At 37.4% G+C, this 26,451-nt stretch overlaps 1 protein-coding gene and 1 long non-coding RNA gene across 2 annotated transcripts in view; both read right to left on the minus strand.

Annotated features, from left to right (window-relative positions):
• Window positions 1-2,524: 2,524 nt before the first annotated feature.
• On the minus strand, window positions 2,525-4,556 carry LOC120236093. Its single transcript, XR_005529571.1, has 3 exons — window positions 3,922-4,556; window positions 3,399-3,677; window positions 2,525-2,730 (listed from the first exon to the last, which is right to left on the minus strand). It is a non-coding gene; the product is annotated as an uncharacterized LOC120236093 (long non-coding RNA).
• Window positions 4,557-6,536: 1,980 nt separating this feature from the next.
• The window catches only part of HOOK1 (hook microtubule tethering protein 1), a 69,410-nt gene continuing 49,495 nt past the window's right edge, over window positions 6,537-26,451 (minus strand). The window contains exons 13-23 of the mRNA XM_039238857.1: window positions 24,245-24,332; window positions 24,104-24,164; window positions 21,805-21,945; window positions 20,086-20,179; window positions 18,210-18,244; window positions 17,581-17,663; window positions 16,847-16,947; window positions 12,903-13,004; window positions 10,463-10,531; window positions 8,535-8,748; window positions 6,537-8,123 (exon numbers count right to left, since the gene is read on the minus strand). Of these exons, the coding sequence (XP_039094788.1) occupies window positions 8,578-8,748; window positions 10,463-10,531; window positions 12,903-13,004; window positions 16,847-16,947; window positions 17,581-17,663; window positions 18,210-18,244; window positions 20,086-20,179; window positions 21,805-21,945; window positions 24,104-24,164; window positions 24,245-24,332 (945 nt within the window). The 3' untranslated portion in view covers window positions 6,537-8,123; window positions 8,535-8,577. The remainder of the gene's footprint in view (window positions 8,124-8,534; window positions 8,749-10,462; window positions 10,532-12,902; window positions 13,005-16,846; window positions 16,948-17,580; window positions 17,664-18,209; window positions 18,245-20,085; window positions 20,180-21,804; window positions 21,946-24,103; window positions 24,165-24,244; window positions 24,333-26,451) is intronic.

A 26,451-nucleotide genomic window follows, 5' to 3' on the forward strand; every position in this document is an offset into this window, starting at 1 on the left:
ACCCCGCATAACTGAGCCTTTTTGTACACTTTGGTGGACATCTCCCCGTTTCCCCTACCCCCAGCTACTGGCAACCAGTTTTACTCTCTGCATTTATGAGGTGGGCTTCTTAGATTTCACACTTAAGTGAGATCGTGCAGGATTTCTCTCGGTCTGTCTGTCTTACTTCACTTAGCATGATGCCTTCCAGGTTCCCTTCTGTCACAAATGGCTGTGTTTCCTTCTTTTTCAAAGGATGAAAATACTCCTGATTTCTTCTTATTGCCATATCAAAGGACAGTCCTTCATTTCTAGTATCCTTTTACTTTCTAGCCTGCCCTGTTATGTCTTATGGATAGCACACAGTCTTGATTGAAAAGTTTAATCAGTTTTCATCTAAAATATCGATACAGAAGAATTTATTACCATTGTGTTAGCTGATTTGTTTGTTTTATAGTTCTTATCTTCTCTCCTGCTATATTTCCTTATTTTTTTCCTATTGATAGGGTATAATTCTTTTCTGATTTTCTTTTGTCTAACTTCTATAAGTATTTTCTATGTAGTTAATGTGGGGCTTACATAAACTATGGTTATAACAATCTATTTCAAGTGCGTAACTTCACTTACAAGCCAATCTCTACACTTATACCTCTCCCCCCACCCCGACTATACAGTAAGGATGTCATAATTAACAACCATTTATATTGTGTATCCATTAACATCATTTATGATTGTTCTTTATACTTCCGTCATTTACTCACCACTGTAATATTAATACAGTATTCTGTTTTTATCTAGATTTTTCTTGGCCAATGAGTTTCATACCTTATGTTCTTGTGTTGTTATTTAGCATTCTTTCATTTCAACTTGAAGAACCCCCTTTAGTTTTTTGAGAGAGAGAGGGAGCGTGAGCCTAAGCGCGTGAGCAGGGGGAAGGCCAGAAGGCAAGGGGGAGAGAGAATCTTAAGCAAACTGCATGCTCCACCCTGAGTCTGACCCTTGCTAGGTCACAAGAGTCTGACACTTAACCCAGTGACTGCCCAGGCGCCCCTCCCTTTAGTATTTCTTGTCAGGCAGGTCTAGTTTTACTGAATTCCTTCAGCTTTTGTTTATCTAAGAGTCTTTACCTCCCTTTATTTTCGAAGGACACGTTTGTCAGGATTAGTACTCCCAGTAGGTAGGTTTTTTTTTTCTTTCAGCTTTCTGAATATACGGTCCCACCCCCATATATTCAGGACTGCAAGATGTTGCTGAAAAATCTGCCCAGTCTTAAGGGGGTTCCCTTGTGTGTGACATGTCATTTTTCTCTTGCTATTTTGAAATTGTCTTTAACTTTTGACAGTTTGTCTTGGTGTGAGTCTCTTTCATCTTATTTGGTATCCTTTGGGCTTTGTGGATCTGCTTTTCTATTTTTTCTCCCAGGTTTGAAAAGTTTTCAGGTATTATTTCTTTGAATAAGCTTTCTACCCACTTCTCTTTCTTCTTTCTAGGACTCCCATACTAAGTATTGCATAAGTCCCTTAAGCTACCTTCACATTTTCATTCTCTTTTCTTTTTGCCAGTTTACCGATGATTTCCAATGGCCTTTTAGTTTATTGATCCTTTTGTCTGCTTCATCCACTCTGTTAATGAAGCTCATTTTTTAAGTTTTCAGTTCAGTTATTATATTCTTAAACCCCATGATTTCTGCTTGGTACTTTTTAAATATTTTCTATGTTTACATTCTCACTTTGCTCATGCATTATTGTCCTGAGTTCCGTGAATATCTTTATGATCATTATTTTTCATTTTCTGTAAGGGTAAATCACAAATCTCCATTTCATTAGGGTTCGTTTCTGGAGATTTACCTTGTTCTTTTATCTGGAACAGTTGTACCTCTTTCTTCATTTTCCTTGACACTCTATGTTGGTTTCTGCACATTAGATAGAACACCTACATCTCCCAGTCTTCACAGACTGGCCTCATATAGGAGATGAGCCTCGCAAGTCAGCCTGGCTGGAGATGCTGGACGCCTCTCAAACCTCTGTGCTTGTCTAAGCTGCCATCCTTGGTTTTAGTGGCCCCCAGGAGAGCAGAGTGTGCCAAGTCCTGTTAGTCCCTCCAGACAGGTGAGGTAAAAAGCCAGTTCCTCACACAGCAGCTGGAACAGTTGGAACATTACGTGTGTGGTCCAATTCCTTCTCTCCTCAGGGAGAAGCTAGGAACTGGGGTTTATCACTGTGGCAAATTCCTCCTCCCTCATTTAGACCACACACTCTTTCAAATGGCTACTTCTGTTGCCCCAGGGTCCTCACAAATGCTGTGTCATGTTAGCTCTCATAGCTGGGTTAGAAGCCAGTCCCTTGGGTAGTAGCTGAAAAGGCTGAGGGGAGGGAGGTTAGGTGTGAAGTCCATCTCCTAGGGAGCAACTGGGGACTGGGTTTTACTGCTGCAGCATGCCGGGCTTAGGAGTTGCAGGAAGTAAGTGCCCATATACCTGTTCAAAAATCCCAAGAGATTAGTCATTACCTGTGCAATCAGCTCCCAGAAACGGGCAACTTAGAAGCCAGGTTGTCGAGCAGCAACTGGAAAAGTCAGGGTGGTTGTATAGTCTACCTTCCAGAGAGATGCTGGGTTTTATTGCTGGAGCGAGCTGGGATGAGCAGTTCCAAGAAGACCCTGCAGTTCCAAGAGGACCCTGCAGGACCAATGAAAGCTGTCACTTTCTCTGTACACCGGAAGGGACTACAGAAGGCCAGGCCTTGTCAGCTCCTAGAGAGAAGAAAGTTTGAAGTCAGACCCTCAGGCAGCAGCTGCAAAAGTCAGGGCTCTAGATGCAGGGTTCAGCTCCTTCCAGGGAGAAGCTGAAGCCTGGGCTTTTTCACTGGAGTGAGCCAGGGGTGGCGGGGTGGGAGGGGTGGTTGGAGGGTAACTACAGGAAGGAAGTATCCACAAGTATGGAAGTATGGTCATGCTTTCAGAGGACTGGGGACTGCCTACCCCATCAGCTGCCTATCCCATGCAAGCCAGTTATTAGGCCAACCCTCAGGCAGCAGCTGGAAGAGTTAAGAGTGGTAGATACGCAGTCAGACCACTCCAAGGTGAAGCTGGGAATAGAGCTTTATTGCCTGCCACTCAGCACACAGCCAAGGGAAGAGCCCTGAGAAGTGTTTGTGTGTCCACTTAAAACCATGTGCCTGTTATTTGAGGTCCCAGGACACTAGCAAATCCCAGGCCTCATCAGCTCCCAGAGATGATGCCTTAGTTAGAAGCTAGTTCTTTAGGTAGAGGTCATATAAGTTGGGATGCTAGATGTACGGGCCAAGCCTTTCACTCCCTAGGATGAAGCTGCTGGTTGAGGGGGAGGCATCTCCACCCAATTGTGTGGCACATTGCGGGGGGTGGGGTTTATGGTACAAGCGTGTCTCAGCTTTTCTTACCTGTTTCAATGTGGGTATTTCCTTAGTTTCCTGGTATGCAGAAGTCTCTTTTAAGTGTTTTTCTGGATTTCTCTCTGAGATATCGATCCATGTCCGACAGTGTATTGAATCCACGGGCAGTGCATTTCTTCATTTCTGGCCTACTCAGATACTCCTTCAATGTGGTTTTCCTTATCTCTTCAGAGCATCTTGAGACTGGATTTCTAAAGAAAACATTCTGTCCATCATCGGCAAGTCTAGCAGTATGTACTGACTGTGTAGAAGATACCATGCCAAGTGCTGTAGGGGAAACAGAGATAAACCAGATATGGCCAATGACCTCAAGAAACTTAGTGTAGTGGGACAGACATTTAAAAAAAAAAAAAAAGGTGTATCACATTAAGGTCACTAAGACGAAGCATTGGAAAACTTGCAAAAAACAAATCTCTTGTCTTATTTGAGAAAACTTAGAAAGATTTATGGAAGAGGGACATATTTGAGGCGAAGCAAGTAACAAGTCTGAATTGCAAATGTTACTACTTACGGAGAGCAAGTGGCTGCGGCCCAGCTGGGCAAGGCGACCAAGTGTCTCACCATCAGAACCACAGCCAGCTTCACAACAGTCGAACTTCTGCTCTTTCCCTGAGCGCGTCACTGTGCGCAGGAAGATGTCTGAACGTTTCACTTCGCTCCATTTCTGCGGTCACATATCACCTGAAACTTCAGAGATGTCAAATGTGTCCATTCAACCGAGGCATCTAGAACAAGCTGTCCAATTCAATTTTCTGTGATGATAGAAAGTTCTTTACTTGCACTGTCCAATAATGTAGCCACTAGGCAAATGTGGGAATACAATTTAATTAAAATTTGTTGAAATACCAATTGTGGCTAGAACCACCATAATGGTCAGTATAGGTCAAGAGTATCTGGTTGCTCTTAGTGAACCACTCACAAAATTATGGGATGATGTTGGGCCAGCATTTCCTATAAAGTTCAGAAAGTCAAATTCATGGAATCCTGTTCTTTTGGCAACACGGGGATCTATCTAAAGTGAGGTGGGATTTTATTCTCCATTTTTGCATATCTGGCACAGGAACTTCATTCATGTGATAAAACAAATATTTACTGAGCATCCATTAGCAGCAACAGACTTAAGCCTTTCCAAGACATGTTGCATGAATACAGAACACCTGCACTTTTCTAAAAATTTCACAATGCATTGTGACACACATGTAAGAATGGGAAATAAGGATGCTGGAAACAAGAAGACAAAACAAAACAAAACAAAGTAGCTTTAAAAAACATTGCTTAAGTAGGAGAAATTCAGGTGGAAAGTGGCAGGTGATATGACTAAAGGGCGGTATCAGGGATCTAAGTTTCTTCATCTTTGTTATTCCACCGTGCCTGAGGGTTGCCTCCTCACTACTGTTCACATCTCGTTGGCCAGACCTTAAACGGCCTCAACCTAGTTACAGTGGGGTCTGGAAAGTAGTTATTCTTCCCACCCTTCGTCATTGGATAGTGAAATCACAAGCCAAAATATGGCATTCTGCTATTAAAGGAAGAAGGGAAGAATGGATATTGAGGGATAAGTAGCAATCTCTCAAGACCCAGAAATATTGTGGATTTCATGATAATGGAAAACATCTAGGATCCCCATGGTGAAACTGGAGACATAAAAAGGGAACATCAAAAAATCACTTTTACACCTCTCCTCATTCACCAAAAAATTCAATGAAAAACTAAATTAGAAGAATTAATGCAATTATTTTTTAACAAACTAGATATTTTAAAACCTTTATTTAAAGCAGCGAATGAATGTGCAGTTGTACCCACTAAAAATCCACCATCACCATCAGACACAGAAATCAGAAAGTTTATTTAAAACAGTTCACAACTATTATATTGTATTGGACAATCATTTATTTAAAATAATATCCTAAATACTTACAAAAATAAATCAAGTATTGCTTCTATTTTTTTCAAGTGTCAAAGTCTTTGCCATAGAAAATAGAAAGATTTATAAACTAAACATAACATTTAAGCTACATCAAGTTTAATAACTGCACGCTATTTTCTTTAATGGTTGTGCTTTACAAATTCCCAAACTACTTCTTTGCAATGTACAAGTTCACAACAGGAATGTACGTATACAACCATACATACACATTTTTACATAGGAATGCTTCTCATTAAATATGCCTATAGAGAACCTAACATAGTACTGTGGCTAAAAACCACCCCAGAGAGCCAAATGTGCCACTAAACAGAAACAGGTGTAGATGTAGAAGCATTATGTAAACATTCAAATTAGCAATCCAGTTATCAGATGATGACATCTTAATGAGGGATACTCAGTTTACTGTTTCTAGATAAGACATTAATTCTTAGTCTGTACTAAATCATAAGAGTTCAACAGCCTTATTCACTGAAAAAATAGAATTAAACTGCAAATATTTCTCAATACATTAAGTGATCATTGTCAAATGTATACACACTTTTAACCAAAAAAGAGAAAGGAATATTAACCTTAGAGCAAATCCTCAAAATTAAAGATCATTTGCAAATTGGTCTGTGAGTTTACTCTTTTATCAGTGGGGCATTCAATTCCTTATCAAACAGATAGATGCTGGCTTTCTCTTCCCCGGCATATGCACTCCAGCCTCAAAACACAGACATAAATCATAGTTCGTGATGAATATTTATAATGCTGTGCCACCCACAGGGTGTCAATCTCACTACATTAACCAGATGTGGAAAAGACTCTCACTTCTGATCAGTTCCTGAATTTCCATAAGGTTAATCACAATAATACAGAACTTTATATTAGTCTTGTAAAAATACTTCTGTGTCAAGCATTTTAAATTCTACTTATCAACTAGAAAAGTGATAAATCACAAAATTTGCTTTTTCTCTATTAAAAAAGAATCTAGCTTTATGTCTTTATTCAGAAATTGCACAAATTGTTTAGAAATTCCTAATATAATAATTGAAAATTTATGAGCAATTGACTGAAAATACTAATTTATTGAAATTGATGCTTTACAACAAATTCCAATAAAAGGGAGCCTGAAGAGCTTGTAAAATCTCAAACATGAGCAAGTAGTAAACACCAAAGGAGCAGATGTCTTACACTGACAAAAATATACCAAAATGTCATAATATTTGGAAAATTTCAATTAGCATGCTAAAATATCTTCAAAGGGCTATTTCATTTCACTAAAAGTTGCAGGCAAGCAGACTATAGGAAAATACAAAAATGCAAACCAACAATATAATTGCACCAATAAAAACCATCAAAATCTAAGAGGTAGTCAACAGAAGCAACCCTGATGAAACAATATATCCAGACAGATGCTCCCTAATCGTAAAAGACCTAAATGCAGTATGAAATTCTTGTGTTTTCAGTGATTAGAAAAAATGTACCAGTAGATAATCTAAGAACCAAGTATGGAAATCAATAATACTGTAAATGGAACAATACTCACGTGTGCAAAGAGAGGCTGAATATAAAATCTGGACCAGGGTTCTACGGCCTGCAGGCCATATCCATTCCTCCTGCCAGTTTTGTAAATAAAATTTTACTGAAATGCAACAACACCCATTTTGTTTATATGTTGTTGATGGTTGCTGTTTTCACACTGAAAGCAGAGTCCAGTACTTGGGAGAGATCATATGGCTCAAAAAGCCTTGAGTATTTACTAAACTATTTACCATCCATCTCTTTACAAAAAGTTTGCTAACCCCTAGTCCAGAGATATGCCGACAGGTATGCAGTTGTTGAACGGCACTGGAAAGATTAACTACGAAGGTCACAACGTAAGGTATTCAGCTATAAGGAATGCAAAATACTAATTATGCCACAATTCAATTCCTTTTCATATCTGAGAGTCCAAACAGCTTTCTTCTTTTTCAGTTTGTGTTCTAATATCAAAGAGTATTTCCAAGTTACTAAAGAAAGGTTTAGTACAGCACTGTCCAAAGGAACTTTTCCCAATGACGGAAATTTTTTATATCTGCACTTTCCAATACTGGAGCCATCAGCCACATGTGGCTGTTGAGCGTTTCAAATGTGGCTGATGTGACCAAGGAACTGAATTTTTTAATTTTAATTAATCTTATTTAAATCGCCACATGTGGCTTGTGGCTATAATGCTGGACAGCACAGACTCAACCCAAGATCTAAAGTGTGACTCCAAAAAATGACCAAAAAAGTTAGAAAATAACACCACTGAAAATAAAAGCTCTGGAGAGAAGTGAACTGAATACCATAAACTCAGTCCCAGACAGATTCCTTAATTTGTAAACAAAATCAGACTGATTCCAGATGATTCCATCACTGCACCATGTCTTTGCAGTCAAGAGGAGAAACTATTACAGCATGTTTTTTTAGCAAATGCCCTGATAATTTTATGCTTAAAAGCAATAGTTATAATCATTATATTAAAACATGTGTGGACGTTTCACACAAATTATATTTTTTGCCTTACTTCCCCTCAGAAAAATCACTTATAAAAGTAGGCTTATTTCCATACCCTTAACATTTCAACCATGCTGTACAGAAGCCCTTATCTACAGTAGGTACATGTGAGAACTATGAAGTTTCCTGAATTTGCAAAATCTCTAATCAGTCACTTTTACTATGGCAAAAAGTCATTTCAATAGTCAAATCTTCCAAATGTTGTATCTTCCATTACATGATAAAGTAGATCCATCTGATGACAGATTTGAGGCCAGAGGTAAAACCTTGTATGTATCGAGTCAAAAAGCATAACTCTTGTATAGTTCTCCATGAACCTACCCAAGACTATTTTTATATGGACCCAAGCAAGAAACCAAATGTAGATATATTTGTAAATTACTTGTTACTGGTTATACAGTGCAAATGAACCAAGTTACTGGTACAACTGAGAACTTTAAACTAAAATATACAAAGTCAATTTGAAATTGTAATACTCTTCAACACCAAAAGTTTGAGATGTGTGCCTAATTACACCTTCCAGTTACTCAAATATACTCCCTTAGAGAAACAGCTAATTCCATATTTTGTTTTCAAAATTAATTTTGAAAGATTAATTTTGTGCACATTAATTTTAAAATAGCTGGTATCCAGCATCACAAATTTCTTTTTCAATCTGGCAGTTAATTGAAGGATACAAAATATTTTAAGGGCACTTCTGTTTATGTTTTCTTTTGTAGTTTAATCAGGTGTTGTAGCAGGAACCTTAACAGAGAGATTTCTTCTGGTGTTGGTGATGTGCCGTTGCTGAGCCAGGAAAGACCGAGCGGGAACGCATGCGCCAGGGTCCCGGCAAGAACTGCTGCCGCTCACGAGCCTAGATTCCATCCCCAGCTTCTGGAACGCGAGACTCTGTACAAACATAAGCAAACAACCAACAAGCCTATTCAGTCTGTCAAGTGCTTTTCACCTGACCAATATAAAGTCATTTCCTCAAAACAATACTATAAGGCTGATGTTTTCCTCATTTTATAGAAAAACGAAGCATTCAGAAGCTAACTAATCTGTACGTTGCCAGGCTAGCAAGAAGCAGGAAACAAAGGCATAAATTCCAGTTTCTCTATTTTAACTCACTAAATTTGAGATCATCAAAAATAACTGCTTAAATTAATATTCTAAAATTAGGCTTAATTATCACAATAAAAACAGGTTCCAAAGTAAATTTTTGTGTTTGGACCTTACTCCACCCACTGGGAGCACACATAACACATCAGAAAAGCTTAGATCAAAATTCTCAAATGCAGTCCTCAGATTAACATCTGCACCACAGGAAATATGTTAAAGATGGAAATTCTCTCTTGTACATTCTACCCGGACATATTAAGTCATAAGTTCAGCAGCTGAGTCCCATAACCTACGCTTTAACAATTCTTCTGATGCATGCCAAAGTGTGAGAACCACCACAGTTCAAATTCACTATCGTCAATCTACATACTGAGACATGACAAGTTACTGTAGTTGGGGATATCGGGTTTTTATTAAGAAAAGTAGTTACTTTTTCTCACTAAACCACATAACAGAATTTTACAAAGCTTAGAATTAATAGGAATTAGTATCACACAGAATATAATAAATGCTCAAAGGAAATGGGTAGAAAATGAATAAGTAATGCATTATTTGGCTCTAATATCTTTAATGATTTATGTATCAAGAGGCTACAGAGGAACAAAGGAAATAATGCACAGCTACCAATGTTAACTAGGATGACTGACTCATGAGGGAAAGTTCTGGGAACACTTCACATAGAATTTCCTTCAAGGCCTTGCTAAATTAAGCCAGATTTTATCAAACAGAGAAGGAGAGAAAAGAGCACAGACTTGAAGTAAGGTGGCATGAAAGAATAGGCATGTTTGAGGAAGGACACCCTGTTCTTTGCGGTGAAGCATGGGGCTCAGACATGGGGAGTCCATAAACTCATAGTCTCTCATATTAAATAAGCAACAGCTAAGGCAGATAACAGCTGTTTTGTTCTCTCTTTTGATGAAAATAATCCAAAAGAACCATATACATCATGAAATACTTGAAAACATCACACTGATAGTAAGGATGACAAAATAAAATACACTTCAAATAATTTTACACTATTTTCTCCTTGATAACACAGATGTACAACTACTGAACAAAAGAACAGTGAAAGACACACTCAGAGGCTTCATGCGTTGTTAACACAAATGCTGAGTACCAGAAACACGTGATTTTCATTTCACAGATATTCATATTTCTGCAGAAGCCCTTTATGAAGCAGAAATTAAATATTTTAGCTCAAATAAGGCAATTTTAAAAATTGTGAACTATTCACAAAGTGTGAACTGTTGTATGCGTGCTTCATGTGCATCAACTAAAAACATTAAACTAAAATATATAATTTGGATTAAAACTAGCATTAGAAAGAAGAGAATAGGTGAGGAAACACCTGAGTACAAAGCACACAGGGTACCTTCTGTGCAGTTATGTATGTAAACACGCATATGTAATGATTTGTGGTAGAAAATATATTTCTTTCTATGGCTCCTGGTCAAACCCTTGATAAACACAACATTCAATCACTGGTTGAATGTCAACTCACCTTATTGTACCAGGCAGAAACAATGAGTTTTTCTTCATAATCACGGAATTTTGCTACTTTACATTCACTCTGGAAAAAGACACAAGAATTATCAAAATCCCAGAAATAAACCCAAACTACCAAAAATGGAATAATTTCTTCACTATGCTCTTTGAGAGAATTTGAAAGACGCATTGTGTGGCACATAAAAGAGTCAAAATCTGAGCTGAATCATGGAGAAAGCATGTACGATATCTTTAAGAAAGAGTAAGACTATGACTAGGAAATCTTTATTTCAGAAATTTTACTGGTAGGACAGATCTTAAGCAACAACAACAAATAAGAAACTCATGATTCTCATGCTACTGTCCCCTGTAATGAAGACGAAAGTAATAAATGGGTTAAATGACAAAACAGACCAGCATCTCTGGAGGACTCAAAACTAAGGAGAAGGAGGATGTAGTAAAACATATCCCAGAAAATTCTTAAAATCTCCTATAACACTTAACCCCGATTTTTCTCTCTCAATCCTTGGTCATCTGTACACTAGATGGCCTGCAGCCATATTTGCATGCTGCCCTAGAGACTGACGTCCATTTCTTAATTCCTCAGATGTAGGAAGTTTTGTAATTTCATGGAGAACCAGGTATAGTTGGCTCACATAAAAAGTTATAAACGAACACATGCGAGTGTTCCTACAGAGAGGTGCTCCCAACACAAAAGGACACGAGAAATGACGGGGGCAAGACGGCCTTTTGCTGGCCCACGCCGACGCCGGACAAGACTCCCCAAGAGGGATGGCAGACAGAGTGACATCTGCTATTGATATTACTCTTCTCATTTTTGCGTCTTGCAGAGTATGTACAGAAAAGTACACATGAACTAAAGGCCCACATGCTGTGACGTAACCGCAGTTTCTCCTCACAGCCCTGTGAGGGGTGCCACTCTGTCTTTCTACTTGGTAGGAAGCCACACTTAGAGCATCAACAAAGGTGTATGCTCACTGGCTTTCACTGGGAGGTGAATAATCAAGGCAACTCAGAGTTCAGAGATTTTTTTCAGTCCAAGTCTCATTATTTTACAGATGAGAAGATCTAGGACCAGAGAGGAAAGGTGATAACTTTAAGAGAATTTACCAATAAAGCAGTAACCCTGGCCTCTTCCTTTATGTGATATTTAATGCTGGGAGTACAGATACATAAGATACATCCTCTGCCCTCCAGACAGTGTGACACACAGCAAGAACAATGCTATTGTGGGATGAATTCATGAGTTCAAAATATATGGAACCACTATGGAGAAATTACCAACTTTGTCTAAGGAATTCAGGAAAGCTTTATGGAGGAAGACACATGTGAGTTGGATGCTGAAGAACAGATAGTATTGATACAGAGAGATGCACCTATCCAGTGCTTTTTACAGTACCTGACACGGTCTGGACAAGCACTTAGCAAGTGCACAGAAGGCTGGTATGTACTCTGAATGTTAAGTCTTTAAGACTTTAAACAAAATATTTCCACTATAGTCCATTTCTACTGGCTCAGATATAACATGAAAAAAATGGTAAATGAATAGAACGTGTTTCTCTGAAATACAATATTCTAGTTGATTTAAAAAGAAACCAACTATTGATTATGAAAATTTCAAGGCTAGTATTCAGAACTCATCATGGCTCTGCAATTACATATACATTATTATAAGGAAGCACATACTGACTTCAAGAATAGTATCACATCTCACCATAGTATTAAATCATTTTGTAAAATACTTTGCAAAGGAAACTAGAACTTGCCCAATTATAAAATCTATGAATATACAGTTCCAGACTGACATACTTATTAGCGCAGCCAGTAAAAATGGTATCATCATTAGTACAAAAATCAACTTTTAAAGACTCAGCTAATTAATGTGAAGATGTCATCACTAACATAACTGTGCATGATTAATAACCAAGACTGCCACTTTAGTGCAAGTGCTTACTGGATTTGATGAGCACTTTCTTCCCCCAGGAACTGCAACTAATGAGTTTACTCAGGTTTAAGTGAGGAATAAGGAGAAGAAAAGAGAAGGAAAATCTAGTTAACAGAGTGGAGTGGAGTACTTTTTAAAAGGTGAGTTTGGTTCCTTTTTTTTCTTTTATTTATTTATTTTCTGAATGAACACTAATCCACATAATTTTAAAAGGAGCTAATATTATAGCAGAACTCTATCAGCCACTAAGGGATACCCACCTGATTGGCTGTTGTGGAAGAGACAGAGACAATGTAGCAGAGTACACAAACTCCTAGGGGCTAGTGGGATGCTTTGTAATAAACACACTACATGCGAAAACATGACACTGCCACCTCCTGATTTCAACTTTTTGTGAAACTTGATCATTAATGGCAGATACTGGACAGCAATGAATTACCAGGATTACACAGAACACTTAAAAGGAGACATGTGAAAATGAAAATTTTACCTCCAGAATCTCAATTCTTCTCTCTTTCTCTGCCAACTGCTTTCTAAGTAGCATTATTTCAGCTGATGCTGGATTTAATTTGGGATCTAAAGTTTTTATTACCTGTTTAAAGAAAAAAAACCAAATATTTTTATCTGCTTTATCAAGTATTGAAATATAAGAACATAACCTATAAATCTCCATAAATAAAGTGGAAAATTACCCAGAAAGTGATCCAGGTGTGAACCATGACTTACTTTACAATTAAATTTGAATAACAAAAACAACATTCTTTAGAGGTAGAATGGTATTATAATTAAGTACAAAAATGGGAAGATCTCTATTCCAAAATAAAATTTCCTTCCTCCAAGGCTCAGTCCTCAGGGATAGTAATTTAGTCTTATTAAACTTGGAGCACTGAGAGGGGCGCCTTGGTGCCTCAGTCGGTTAAGCGTCTGACTTCATCTCAGGTCATGATCACACGGTTTGTGGGTTTGAGCCCCACGTTGGGCTCTGTGCTGACTGCCAGCTCAGAGCCAGGAGACTGCTTCAGATTCTGTGTCTCCCTCTCTCTCTGACCCTTCCCTGCTCACGCTGTCTCTATCTCTCTCTCCAAAAAATAAATAAAACATTAAAAAAATTTTAAACTTGGAGCACTGAGGTCCTGAAACAACACTTTCCATATTTATCTGATATATTTTTTAAAAAATTAAAATGATTTTGCTACTTATATAGGAACTTACTGTACAAAGTAACAAATTCTTAGCAACAACTCTCTTTACTACCATTATCTAGTTAAACGTAATTCAATATCTAAAATCAATTTATTAGAAACTGATGACTTTGTCTATAACCCATAGAGTAGCTCAATCACATTTATGGAAATCGCTAAAAGTTAGTTAAAAAGAGGTGTCTGCTCAGAATGCAGTTCATAGAGTCAAGTAAACTATGGAAACAGCAGTAGAAGAGGAAATTAACTTGAAAATTTGAAGTGTAAATTAGAAGCAAAAAAAATTTTCCAATTATAAGGTCAGCTGTATGATGTAATTACAAACCTATTTAAAAATATGTAAACTGATTTAAAGATTTCACCTACATTCACTGAGGTAAAGGAAAAAGAATGAAAGTTCATATGCCTCAAAATTACTCTGGTTCATTCAAAACAAAGTGCTGAGTGCTGAATGTGGCAGCCACTGACTCTGGCAAGTGGGATTCAGGAGACTTGGTCCCTGCCTTTGAGGAGTTCACATTATAAAAGCAGAGTTTAAGTCACAATTTAATTACAGAGAACACATCATAATTTGTTACATCTAAGTGATAAAACGTATGATCGTGACTTTTCTATATTTTCTGAAGTTTTGCAAGGTGGGCATTATGTTATTATAATTAATATCTCCCTCTAAATAATGTAAAGGTAAGAAATGAAATCATGTTTGTCCTACAAGCAATTGTATTTTATTTTTATATTTTAAATATTTATTTATTATGTATTTTTGAGAGAGAGAAAGAGAGAGTGAGAGAGAGATAAGCAGGGGAGGGGCTGAGAGAGAGGGAGACACAGAATCTGAAGCAGGCTCCAGGCTCTGAGCTGTCAGTACAGAGTCGGACAAGGGGCTCAAACCCACAAACTGTGAGATCATGACCTGAGCCAATCCAGGTGCCCCAGCAGTTGTTTCTTTAAATGATAGTACTTGATGATGAAAAGTATTCATGGTTATTTTTTTTGTCTACTTAATTGTAACCTTCTTAGAATATCATTTAGATATATGTATCAAGCACCTTATTAAAACGTTCTTATCCTTTGACCTAAAACTTCTACTTGGCCCATTAACATAGGAACAAGGCTATGATGATAAACCAAAATAAGGGGCAAGCTTTCTGTAAAAATAAGTTGCCTACAGTCTTATTTCTAGGAGTAAGAAGGAAAAATAAATGGAAACAAACTATTTCAACAAAAGGATGATGACTAAAATGATACACTGCATTCAACTGAATATTATATAGCTATTTTTTTTACTTTGCAAAGTCTGCTCTAGAAGCGTCTGTCTTGTTTACTGCGGTATTCCCAGTGCTTAGTATAAACAGGTGCTCAATAAATATTAAATTATATTTAGATAACATGAGAAAATTATTATTTTAACTTTTTTTTTTTTAATTTTTTTTAATGTTTTATTTATTTCTGAGAAAGAGACAGGTAGCATGAGCAGGGGAGGGTCAGAGAGAGAGGGAGACACAGAATCAGAAGCAGGCTCCAGGCTCTGAGCTAGCTGTCAGCACAGAGCCCGATGCGGGGCTCGAAACCACGAACCGTGAGATGACCTGAGCCGAAGTCGGACACTTAACCGATTGAGCCACCCAGGCGCCCCTATTTTAACTTTTAAAATATAATCCTATGTGCTATGTGTGTGTTTGTCTGTGTCTGTCTTATGGTCATTAATCATGGAGATAGTATGCACTGAGATAAAGGCACCAAGAAAGGTGTATAAGAAAATACACCAAAAGGTTAACAGCAGTTATCCCTGGGAATCTTTCTATGTTTTGTATTTTCTACTAAAAGCACTTAACCTTTTGTGGTTGAGAGAAACCAGACTGTGGCAGGGATGGCCTGGATACTTACCCAGCCTCCCTAGAAGTGGGGGGTAGCTGTGTGCCTAAGTCCTGCCTACTGGCGTGAGGCTGAAAGCGGCTCACGTGGCCCCCAGGCCTGCCGCACTACTACCTCCGGTGCCATCAGGCTGGCCGCCATCAGGTGCCATCAGGCTGGACCAAGTCAAGTGCACCTGGGAATGCTGTGTTCAAGAAGGCAAAGACTCTGTCAGCTGGGGGCTCGGGGACGCTGCACAGAACAGAGTCCCTCCCCCACTGAAAAATGGACTTCCTGTGAAGCCTTGGGACCTTGAGGTTTATCTGTTGTGGCAGGTACTATGGACAACTTAATAAACATAAAATTTAAACATAAAAAGAACAGACATATTAGCAGTATTTTAAAGTGTCATCATGTAATCCTCTTTTTTTATTCAACAAATAGAAAAGAGCATATTAATATTCTCTAAGAATACTTTAATTAAGAAAATACATGGTATTTATGGAAATAAAATCATTTATGAGAATGTTCTTACAGATATTTAAGTTGGAAACAGGGAAAAAGAATAGTCTGGTAAACATTAGAGTAGTGTGTAACTATCTAAACTAAATGGTAAAACAATTTTAAACAAGTTTGAAGAACAAAATTTTCACAAAGGCAAACAAACGTTCACGTTAAAAGCTAAAGATTACGGGATGCCAGGGTGGCTCAGTCAGTTAAGCGTCTGACTTCAGCTCAGGTCATGATCTCACGGTTTGTGGGTTTGAGCCCTACGTTGGGCTCTGTGCTGACAGCTCAGAGCCTGGGGCCTGTTTCAGATTCTGTGTCTCCCTCTCTCTCTGACCTTCCACTGCTCATGCTGTCTCCTCTCAGAAATACATAAAAAACATTAAAAAAAAAAAAAAGAGCTAAAGATTCCATACTTTCTAGTCATTTCCTCTAATGAAATCACTGCATTCTCGTTGAAACTAAGGACAGCTGTGTGTGTGTGTGTGTGTGTGTGTGTTTAATGTTTATTTTTGAGAGACAGAGACAGAGCACGAGTTGGAGAGGGGCATGAAGAGAGGGAGACAGAATCCAAAGCAGGCTCCAGGCTCTGAGCTGTCAGCACAGGGCCCAACGCGGGACTTGAACTCACAAACTGCAAGATCATGACCTAGGCTGAAATCAGCTGCTTCACTGACTGAGCCACCCGGGTGCCCAGCCCTGTCTATGTTTTACATGATGCTGATGAGTGAGAGGCAGAGTGTGTGAAGACTGACCCACGAAGGGGGAGAGGGAAGTGACATGATGCATATTTAGGAGGGATGGCCTCATAGGCGGATGGGCCTCATGAGAACCTGAGTCAGAAGACTTGAGCTCTGAAGGGTAAGTCACTCACATTCCTTGCTTTCTCCAAGTACATTTTATATCTTTCCTCCATTGCTTTCATATCTTCATCTTTCTTCTGAAGAGCAGCTTCAAGTTCATTGATCTTTTGTACTATTATGGAAAATGAAATGAAACGTGACCAATTTAAAATATTCCCTCTTCACACAAAAATTATATTTATCTGATTTTTTTTCTAAAGACTGATGAGAACATAAATGAGAAATGTTTATTTCTTCTTGTACTAAATTTGTATCTAAAACTTTTGAACTATGACTAATATATTCTCAATCATTTCATATTATTTTTTCTTACAAATATCTATAATCTGCATAGCCAGATATTTTTCTCCCTTCATCAAGTGTTTCAATGAGCAAATACACTTTACCACGTAAACACAACCATCATAAGAAAATAAAGCATTCCCTCTATATACTATTTAAGTCTTGATTTAATTAGATTATAAATTATTTTACTTACATTTTCATAGTATTAATCCTATTATATTTTACAATGTTTGATACTCCTATATATCAACCAGTTCATTGTATTAGATTTTTTTTTTTTTTTTGCTTTAAAATCAGCTTAATTATTAACTACTGAAATTGCTAAAATGTTAGCATGGTTCTTATTTGCAACGTATGTATTAATGGAGTGTCTGAAAACTTATACACAGCTCTTGTATCTTTGAACTAAAAAAGGCAAGTCCTCTGATGTAGTCTGATTCAGGTTTTTACAAATACCTACCATTCTGGTTTACATCTGGCTGGAGATCTTCGATGAGTTCTTGTTTCTTCTGTAATTCTTCCTGGACCTCAGTTAGTTTTTCCCTAAGTAGTGGAAAGAGCATGGAGTTTGGGAAGCAAACAGACCTTAGAATGAAAACTGATTTCTGCCACAGGACATTTGTGGACTGTGGGCAAATCACTTTCTGATTCTGCATCTCCTCACCTGTAAACCGGGAGTAAAACCTGACACACATCACAGGGCTTGCTGTGAGAAGGTAAGCCGCCCGGCACGTGATGGGTGCTAATAATGCTAATGATGTCCCTTTTTCATCCTTGCCTCCTAAGACAGTCAGAGGAAATATTTTACTGGCGAAACATCCCACATCTCCGCCAAGTTGTGACAGTTGTTTGCTTTTGTAAACTCTTCAAAGGACATTAGTGATGGCAAAATGTAGGATTTGAGATCACTGGCGAGCAGGCTGAACATTTTAGCACGTTTTTCTTTTCACTGCTTGGTGGTGGTGGTGAACATTCTATTGGCATCAGGGGATTTTTCTCATAAACAAAATCAGATAAAGGATACTAACTTCAGAAGTTTTTACAACCTTTCCCCTTTCATATTTGAAATGAAATATCAGTTTTACTTACATATGAGCTTCCAACTTCTGCTTTAGTTTGCTGGACTATAAAAATTAAAAAAAGTTGCTGTAAGATGACTATTGTGACAAATTTTCCAGATATCAAAATCTCTTTACCTCCTTTTGAAGTATATTATTTAAAATTATAAATTTTTTTTAACAATTTGTATTTCTAATAACATACTTATAAAGACATAAAATTTTAGGTGTTTTTTACTTCAAAGGGAAAGGAAAGGAGGTTAGGAAATGAAATAAGGATGAGTACAAGAGTAAAAACAAAAGTGCTTCATATTTCTGAATACCATGAAAATAAAATTTGAACTTGAAGAAAAACAGCAAATGCAAGCTGAATGTGATATATTGAGGAGTATCAAACATTTAAAAATCATTATTTAAAATACATAGTTTAAGATGTTAGGCCCTTGATGAAGAATAGACTTAAATAATTATCTTTATAATAAAGCTTTCTCATTATAAAGCAAGCACTTTAATATTAACATCAAAATGAAGTGGATTTTATTAAAAAATAAAATTCAAAACATAAAACTTCCTCTTTAAAAAGCAGGAGTTTAAACTGCAATAGTAGTTACGTATCATCTACTGAATCGTTGAAGGGTCTAAAAGATATAATCTGAAACATAACTCAGACACTAATAATTTATTTTAAAAAGATAAATAGAACATCTTTAAAAACACAGCAATCCAAAATGTACACACCCAGGGGTGCCTGGGTGACTCAGTCAGTTAGGCGACCGACTTCGGCTCAGGTCATGATCTCACGGTTTGAATCAGGCTCTGTGCTGACAGCTCAGAGCCTGGAGCCTGCTTCGGATTCTGTGTCTCCCTCTCTGCCCATCCCCTGCTCTCTCTCTCTCTCTCAAGAATAAACATCAAAAAAAATGTACTCTCCCAAAGAGATCACATTTCAAAAGTATTCTCTAATGTGGCTTAAAAAAAATATTCATATTAGAGAGGTTACAATACCGTATATATGCACATATGAGATGCCGCCATGCATGAGACGATTTCTATTTTCCAAGCCCCCAGGGAAAAAAGAGAAAATCATATAAAGCATATAAAAGACAGAGAGGAAACACAGCCCTTTCAGTCTTCTTTCTCATCCCTTTTCTCACTCTCCCAAGCTTTCTCGCCCATCAACACAGGTATAACCACCTCACCTTCTGTCTGCCAGGTATCCAGCACACATGGAGCCCTGTCTTTCTGCTGTTGTTCCTCCCTCCACTGCTACTTCTTTCCCCCCTGAAGACGGAGCTCAAACTACAGACACACGGCCAGGTGTATTCAGGTTGGGGCTGTTTGAGCTCTGCTGAGTCCTCTTCTGTCTGCCCTCATGATGTTTGCCCTCAGAAACCCATTAGAAGCAGCAAGGTCATGGGTCAGCATGCAAGAAGGGAAGAGATATGGGGTGATGTCTTCAAAACTGCATTAAGGTTTCTGTCCTTTGGTGGTTACTATGATCCACTTCTTTAATGCTCTTTGGTAGAGATCATGTTCTCCCCCTCCCTTTTCCTGTTAGAAGTTTTCTTCAATTCTGACCACCCGGTACTCTCTACCAGGACTTTTCTGAGACCCACCCTGTTGATGTCTTAGCAGAGCCGTGAAGGCCTCACCTGCAGCACACTCACAACCATGAACTTAGGTGTAGCTGTTGAAGTAGGACAGAGAGAAATCACCTTCCAATACATACAATTAATTTACAGGCTCCAAGCTGGCAAAATTGCAGCATCTGTTATGCAGATATATACGGTATTCATGGGTACCCTCAGTGATAAGGGCAATTTCAAATACGAGACTAATTTGGGTGTCAGGACCTATCGCAAAGAGTCCTCACACAGCAGAATTATTACAGTTTTCAAGTTACTTACACTTTCTCCTTCAGACTTGGAGCCTTGTTCCTGTAAAGATTTCTGGAGGTCCTCAATCTGCTGCTGCAACTCTCGGATGCGCTCTTTGCTCAGCCTGTTGTAAGATGGGTCATATGCACTTATTTGTATTGAAAGTCAAAGTAGTTAAGGATCTGTAAAGATGCATAGGTGCAATTTGTGCATTTAATAGTAACAATGAACGCTGAACAATTATCTGTGGCTAGGTATAATATACAATACAGAGGGCTACTTGCAAGGAAGTATTTTTTACAAAAAAGACAATTATCCCTGGAAGTACATATACCCACATGTAAAAATTTGAGATACTTATGTGTCAGTTGCAAAAGCACATCATTTATGCACAGTACTTACTGGTAAAAAAAGAAAAAAATTAGAAAACTAACTCAATTTTCCTACAGTTGTATTTTTAATGATTGGGAACTAGGGTTCTTTTTCTCGTGTCAGATTTCATAGTGCACTGACAAAGGTCACCATTTTCCAACCATTTCCTCATAACTTTTTGTTTAAATTAAAGAGACTGATGCTAGCAATTCATGCAGACTTTTAAGTTGACAAAATCTCATTCTTTAAAACCCTGCTTGAGAACTTCCTCTGCTGAGGTTTCCAGCAAAGGAGAACATCTGTCTCTCTTTTCACATATATATGACCCAGCACACCTGCCCATTATAATGCCCTACTGTTCCAGTTATCAGATAATGTAATTATCTATTTATGTCTATTTTCCTGTATTAACTTTCTAAGAGCTGAAACTTTGTATCTCCAGTGCTAATACTGAACTACAGAGGATAGTAATATTTGATGATCCTGTCACAGAGCTAAGATGTTATTCTTTTTTTAACCACAGTTGATGTAATACCACATATACAAGTTTGAGAAATGAGGTTCAAGTGTATCTAAAATTTCTGATGGTCTCAAAGATCCAATAAAGTTTGGTCAAATAAAACTAAATACTTTTACTGCAAAATATGCCATATATAAGAGGCAAGTTAGCATAGTGGTGAAGAGTCCAGACTCTGGAGTCAGAATCACAGAAAGTTCAAATGTGAACTTAGTAGCTTATGACCTTAGATGAGTTACTTAACTTCCTTGAACCTCAGCTTCTTTATCCATAAAAGAGATAATTACAGTTTCTACTTCATAGAGTTACTGTGAGGATTTCTGAGTTAATACCAAACAAGTGCTAATAAAGTGGCTGGCATATAGTAAACACTTTATCAATGTTATATATTTTTAATATTATAACTTTTAAGCACCTCATTGGTATTGGGTAAGTACACCATTAGTTTTAGGTACCTTACTTGTGAATCTTCATAACAACCTGCAAATAGGTATCACCTCCAGTTTACAGCTGAGGACACTAGGTGTAAATTTAAGTAACTTGCCCAGAACAAAACAGTTAACAGGTTTAAATAGAAGTGGGACTCAAATTTGACCTGTAGTCTATGTTCCATCCAAGCACTGACTGAAGTCGAAACCCAGAATGTAATTTACTCATGTGTTAAATTTTCTGAGAGTTATGAATACATATAAATGAAATTCAAGAATAGGAAACCTGGTTACTAAAGTGTGCTAGAAGCAATGGGAGTGAGAGCATAAAATCCTAACTATTTTCAATACAATGATATGCCCCGCGTCTGTGAGTCAAGACTTGGTGGTACCTAATGGGGTCACTATGACAATTACAAAAGAGCATGTCACCTTTGCTCGGTTTCCAGTTCATTCATCTTGCGCTGCTTCTGCTCGAGCTGTTCCTGAAGTTCCTCAATACGCTCGTTCTCAGTACCTTCCTGTTGTAAGCGAAGCATTTTGTTTTCATGTTGCAGTCGAATAAACACTTCCCTGACATCGAAAAGCAAAATTTATTTGTAATTTTTTCTAAATATACATTTTACATTTTTTTTACTTTTTAGAAAAGAAAATTCCTTGTTCATTCAATAGCTGTCCTTTAAAACTGTTAGCAATATTTCTGAAAGTTTTTAAGAAAAAAACTATATAGTAAGACTGTCTTGAAAATCAAGTAGTAAATTTTTAAAAGCACAAGTATTATATTATATTATATTACATTACATTATATTATATTATATTTATTATGCAAATCCCAAAGAGAAATAGTTCTTTTACTGGTAACTTAAAAACTATTTACTAAACGTAATATATATTACATCCCCAGAAAGCATTAATTAAATGTTTAAGAAATTTAATTTCATAAATTAAATTATGGGGTGCCTGGGTGGTTCAGTTAGTTGAGGTCTAACTCTTGATTTTGGCTCAGGTCATGATCTCATGGTTTCTGAGTTTGGGCCCCACATCGGGCTTCACACTGACAAAGCATCTGTGCTCACTCTCTCTCTCTCAAAATAAGTAAATAAATTTAAAGAAAGAAATTAGTTTGCTTAATATTTTTTATTTTTTAAAATGTTTATTTATTTTAGAGAGAGAGAGAAAGAGAAAGAGAGCACAGGGGAGGGGCAGACAGAGAGACACAGAATCCAAAGCAGACTCCAGGCCTGAGCTGTCAGCACAGAGCCCAATGCGGGGCTCAAACTGATGAACTGCGAGATCATGACCCGAGCTGAAGTTGGATGCTTAACCAACTGGGTCACACAGGCGCCCCTATTTTGCTTAATATTTTTAAATATACTTTTATGATGACAGGCCTATGACTGTCTCTAGATTATTTGTTTTCAAAAAACAATTTTATTAAAAGTTTACATATACATATATTCTAAAATGCAAATGATAGGAATGATATTAAATAAAAAGGTAATGTTCTCCTACCTGCTGCCTCCCTAAATGCAATTTCTCAGAAGCAACTAATTTCAATTAATCTCAGTTTGTGTTCTTCTGAATGCCAGCATCATGCCTTTAAAGTATAGACTCATATGGCTGTTTTAAAGGGATATTAATATCACTGGATACTAACTAAAAAGTTGCTCTCCAGTCCAGCATGTAAAGAGCTCTATCTTAACAACAAAACTTGAACAAAAGGAAAATCAGCACATTTGTGAACTATATGCTAAGTGAATCAAGTCAGTCACAAAAGGCTGCATATCGTATGACTCTATGTATATTAAATTCCGTAACAAGCAACTGGACAAAGAGTCAGCTCTTGGTTGCCTGGGGCTGGAGCTGTAGGGGCAGCAGGGATGAGGAGCGACTAGTACAGGGTATCTGGCGGGGGGTGAGATGTTCTCACATTAGATGGCTGCACAACCGAGCTGTACAGGTTTTAATTTTTTTAATGTTTAGTTATGAGACAGTATGTGTGCGCACGTGCATGTGCATGAGCGGGGGAGGGGCAGAGAGAGAGAATCCGAAGCAGCTTCAGGCTCTATGCTGTCAGCACAGAGCCGGACATGGGGCTCAAACTCACGAACTATGAGATCATGGCCTGAACCGACGCTGGACACTTAACCGACTGAGCCACCCATGCGCCCCAGAGCTGTACAGTTTTAAATGGGTGAGTTGAATCTCAATAAATCTGCTATAAAAAGTAGAATATAAAGTAATAAATAAAATTGTGACCACAGAAAGGAAAAGAAAACCATAAAAAATAGATTAGTCAAATGCCTATAAGTAAACATAGCAGTAAAATACCAAGATAACTGCTGGTGAAGAGGAACTTAAAATTTACATTTTATTTAACTTCTCCTTAATCCTCCTGCTATAACTGACAGCCTCTCTCCTATTTGTGTGGATTTAGAGGCCATGTATAAAAAGGGTTTTCCATAGAGTTTATGCATAGGAAAAGAAGTTCAACACAGTAGAAGTCATATTATAAAAACTAGAATAATATCTCATTCAGCTAGTTTGTGAAATTTTACTTATGATAAGATCTAAAACTGCTAGAGTAGCAATAACAACCTAAGAAGCTCAAACAGACAAGACAAAGTATTTTGAGCTCTACGACTCATAAAATGGAACATTTTAAAGGCTAATACTTTTTTTTTAAAGAAATCACATTTCTAATATTATCAGTTAATAAAAACACATTTACCTGTATTCCACAGGCATAATCTCAGCAGCGAGATTCTCAAAGCTTTTTGTAGCCGATGCATCTAAACGACAACAACAACAGATCAACATTTCAGTATTTTTATCATTTAAAAAAAACTTTCTTAAATCCAAGAAAATTCACCTGTTTGGTTCAGGTGGTCTTGTTGTACTTGTGAACATCGAAGCTCTTCATTCGTTTCTTTCAAAGTATCACGTTGTTCTATTAGTCTCTAAAAAATAATTGTTTATATGAGCAAAATATTTAATTCTCTCCGCAAGAAATGTACTTTATGCTTATAATAACGTACCTTCGCACACTGATTTCCTAATCGTTGCTTACTTAAAAATGACAATATTTTAGTTGTAGTGCTAAATCACATAAATAATCTTTATACAACACAAATCTCATGATTTCAAAGGTTATATACCTTTGAACCAAACTGATGTAATTATGCAACAGAGTACAACTATGCAACTGTGGAGTAATTTTAAAAAAAGTATGGACTTTGGGGGCAAATAGATCATGGCTTGAATTCCAGTTTCACTATTTCCTAGTTATATTATGTAGGGTGAGTTATTTGGTTCTTTGGCTTTAGTGTCCACACCATCAAAATGGAAATGCTGATACTTAGGCCTTTGCAAAGGTGTTTTGAGTAATGAGTGAGGTAAAGTTTGTGGTTATTTGTAAGAATTGATGAGAGTGCACTTGGGTGGCTAAGTCAGTTAAGCTTCTGACTTCGCTGAGGTCATGGTCTCACAGTTCTGAGTTTGAGCCCTGTGTCAGTCTCTGTGCTGACAGCATGGAGCCTGAAGCCTGCTTCTAGTTCTGTGTCTCCCTCTCTGTCTGTCCCTCCCCTGCTCATGCTCTGTCTCTGTCTCTCTCTAAAATGAATCAACATTTTAAAAAGTATTAAAACACAAAAGAATTGATGAGCCATTATTGATACACTATTATTAACATTACGGTTAACTTTTTCTTCTTTTCTTCTGTGGGTTCTGACAAACGTACAATGTATCCATCACTACAGTCTCATGGTCATCTGATTTTCAACAAGGGCATCAAGACAATTCAACAGGGAAAGAACGATAGTGCTGAGACAACTGAATATCCACACAGAAAAAAATATAGTTGAGACCCCTGCTTACACCACATACAAAAATTCAAAATCGATCACAGACTAAATATAAGAGCTAAAACTATACAATTAAAAGAAAACATAAGCATAAGTCTTTATAACTTCTCATTACTCAATGATTTCATTAAAATATTGCCAAAAATTACACAAAAGAATAAAACAGTTAACTCTGACTTCATCAAATGAAAAACTATTCTGCTGCAAACAATACCATAAAAACATGAGAAGACAACAGCTCACAGAATAAAAGAACATGTTTGCAAATCACATATCTGAAATGGAGCTTGTATCTAGAATATATAAAGAATTCTTACAACTCAAAAATAAAAATGCAAATAATTTAAATAAAACATGAGTAAGTGATGTGAAGAGATAATTCTCCAAGAAAGATATACAAATGGCCAACAAGTACATGAAAAGATGCTCGATACCATCAGTCATTAGGGAAATACAAATCAAAACCACAATGACATACCTCTTCAGAGTCACTAAGATAGCTAAAATTAAAAGGCTGGTAAGAGTTGGCAGGATGTGGAGAAATTGGAAACCTTTACAAATTGCTGACAATGAAAAATGGTTCATCTGCTTTAGAAAACAGTCTGGTAGTTCCTTAAAAGGTTAAATGTAGTTAGCCTATGACCCAGTAGTACCATTCATAGGTATATACTCAAGAAATGAAACACGTGTCGATAAAAACTGTAAATAAATATTCACAGCCACATTATCTGTTCAATAGGCAAAAAGCAGACATAGCACAAATGTCCATAAAATGATCAATGGATAGATAACATGTGGTATAACCACAGAATGGGGCATTATTCAGCACAAAATCTAATGAAGTACTGATTCCTGCTATGAAGTGGATGAACTTTGAAAGCATGAAGCTAAATGAAGGAGTCCAGTCACAAAACCCACAAAGTGTATACTGACATATCCTGGACAGGCTGGGCAAATCTACAGAGAAAAAAAGTGGAGTAAAGGCTGCAGTGGCTGGACGGGAGGGAGCCAGAATGCAGAGTAGCTGCTGGCAGGCACACTGATGGTGTGAGGAGAGTGTTCTAAAATCTGAGTGTGGCGATGGCTGCACAACTGTCAATGTACTAAAAACTACTGAACGGTACACTTTAAGTAGGCAAAACTGATGGTATATAAATTGTATCTCAATAAATCCATCAAAAAAGTATCATCTGGGGTGCCTGGGTGGCTCAGTCGG

The sequence above is a fragment of the Hyaena hyaena genome, unplaced genomic scaffold, assembly GCF_003009895.1.
Source record: "Hyaena hyaena isolate Hyena2069 unplaced genomic scaffold, ASM300989v1 scaffold_5, whole genome shotgun sequence".
NCBI lineage: Eukaryota > Metazoa > Chordata > Mammalia > Carnivora > Hyaenidae > Hyaena > Hyaena hyaena.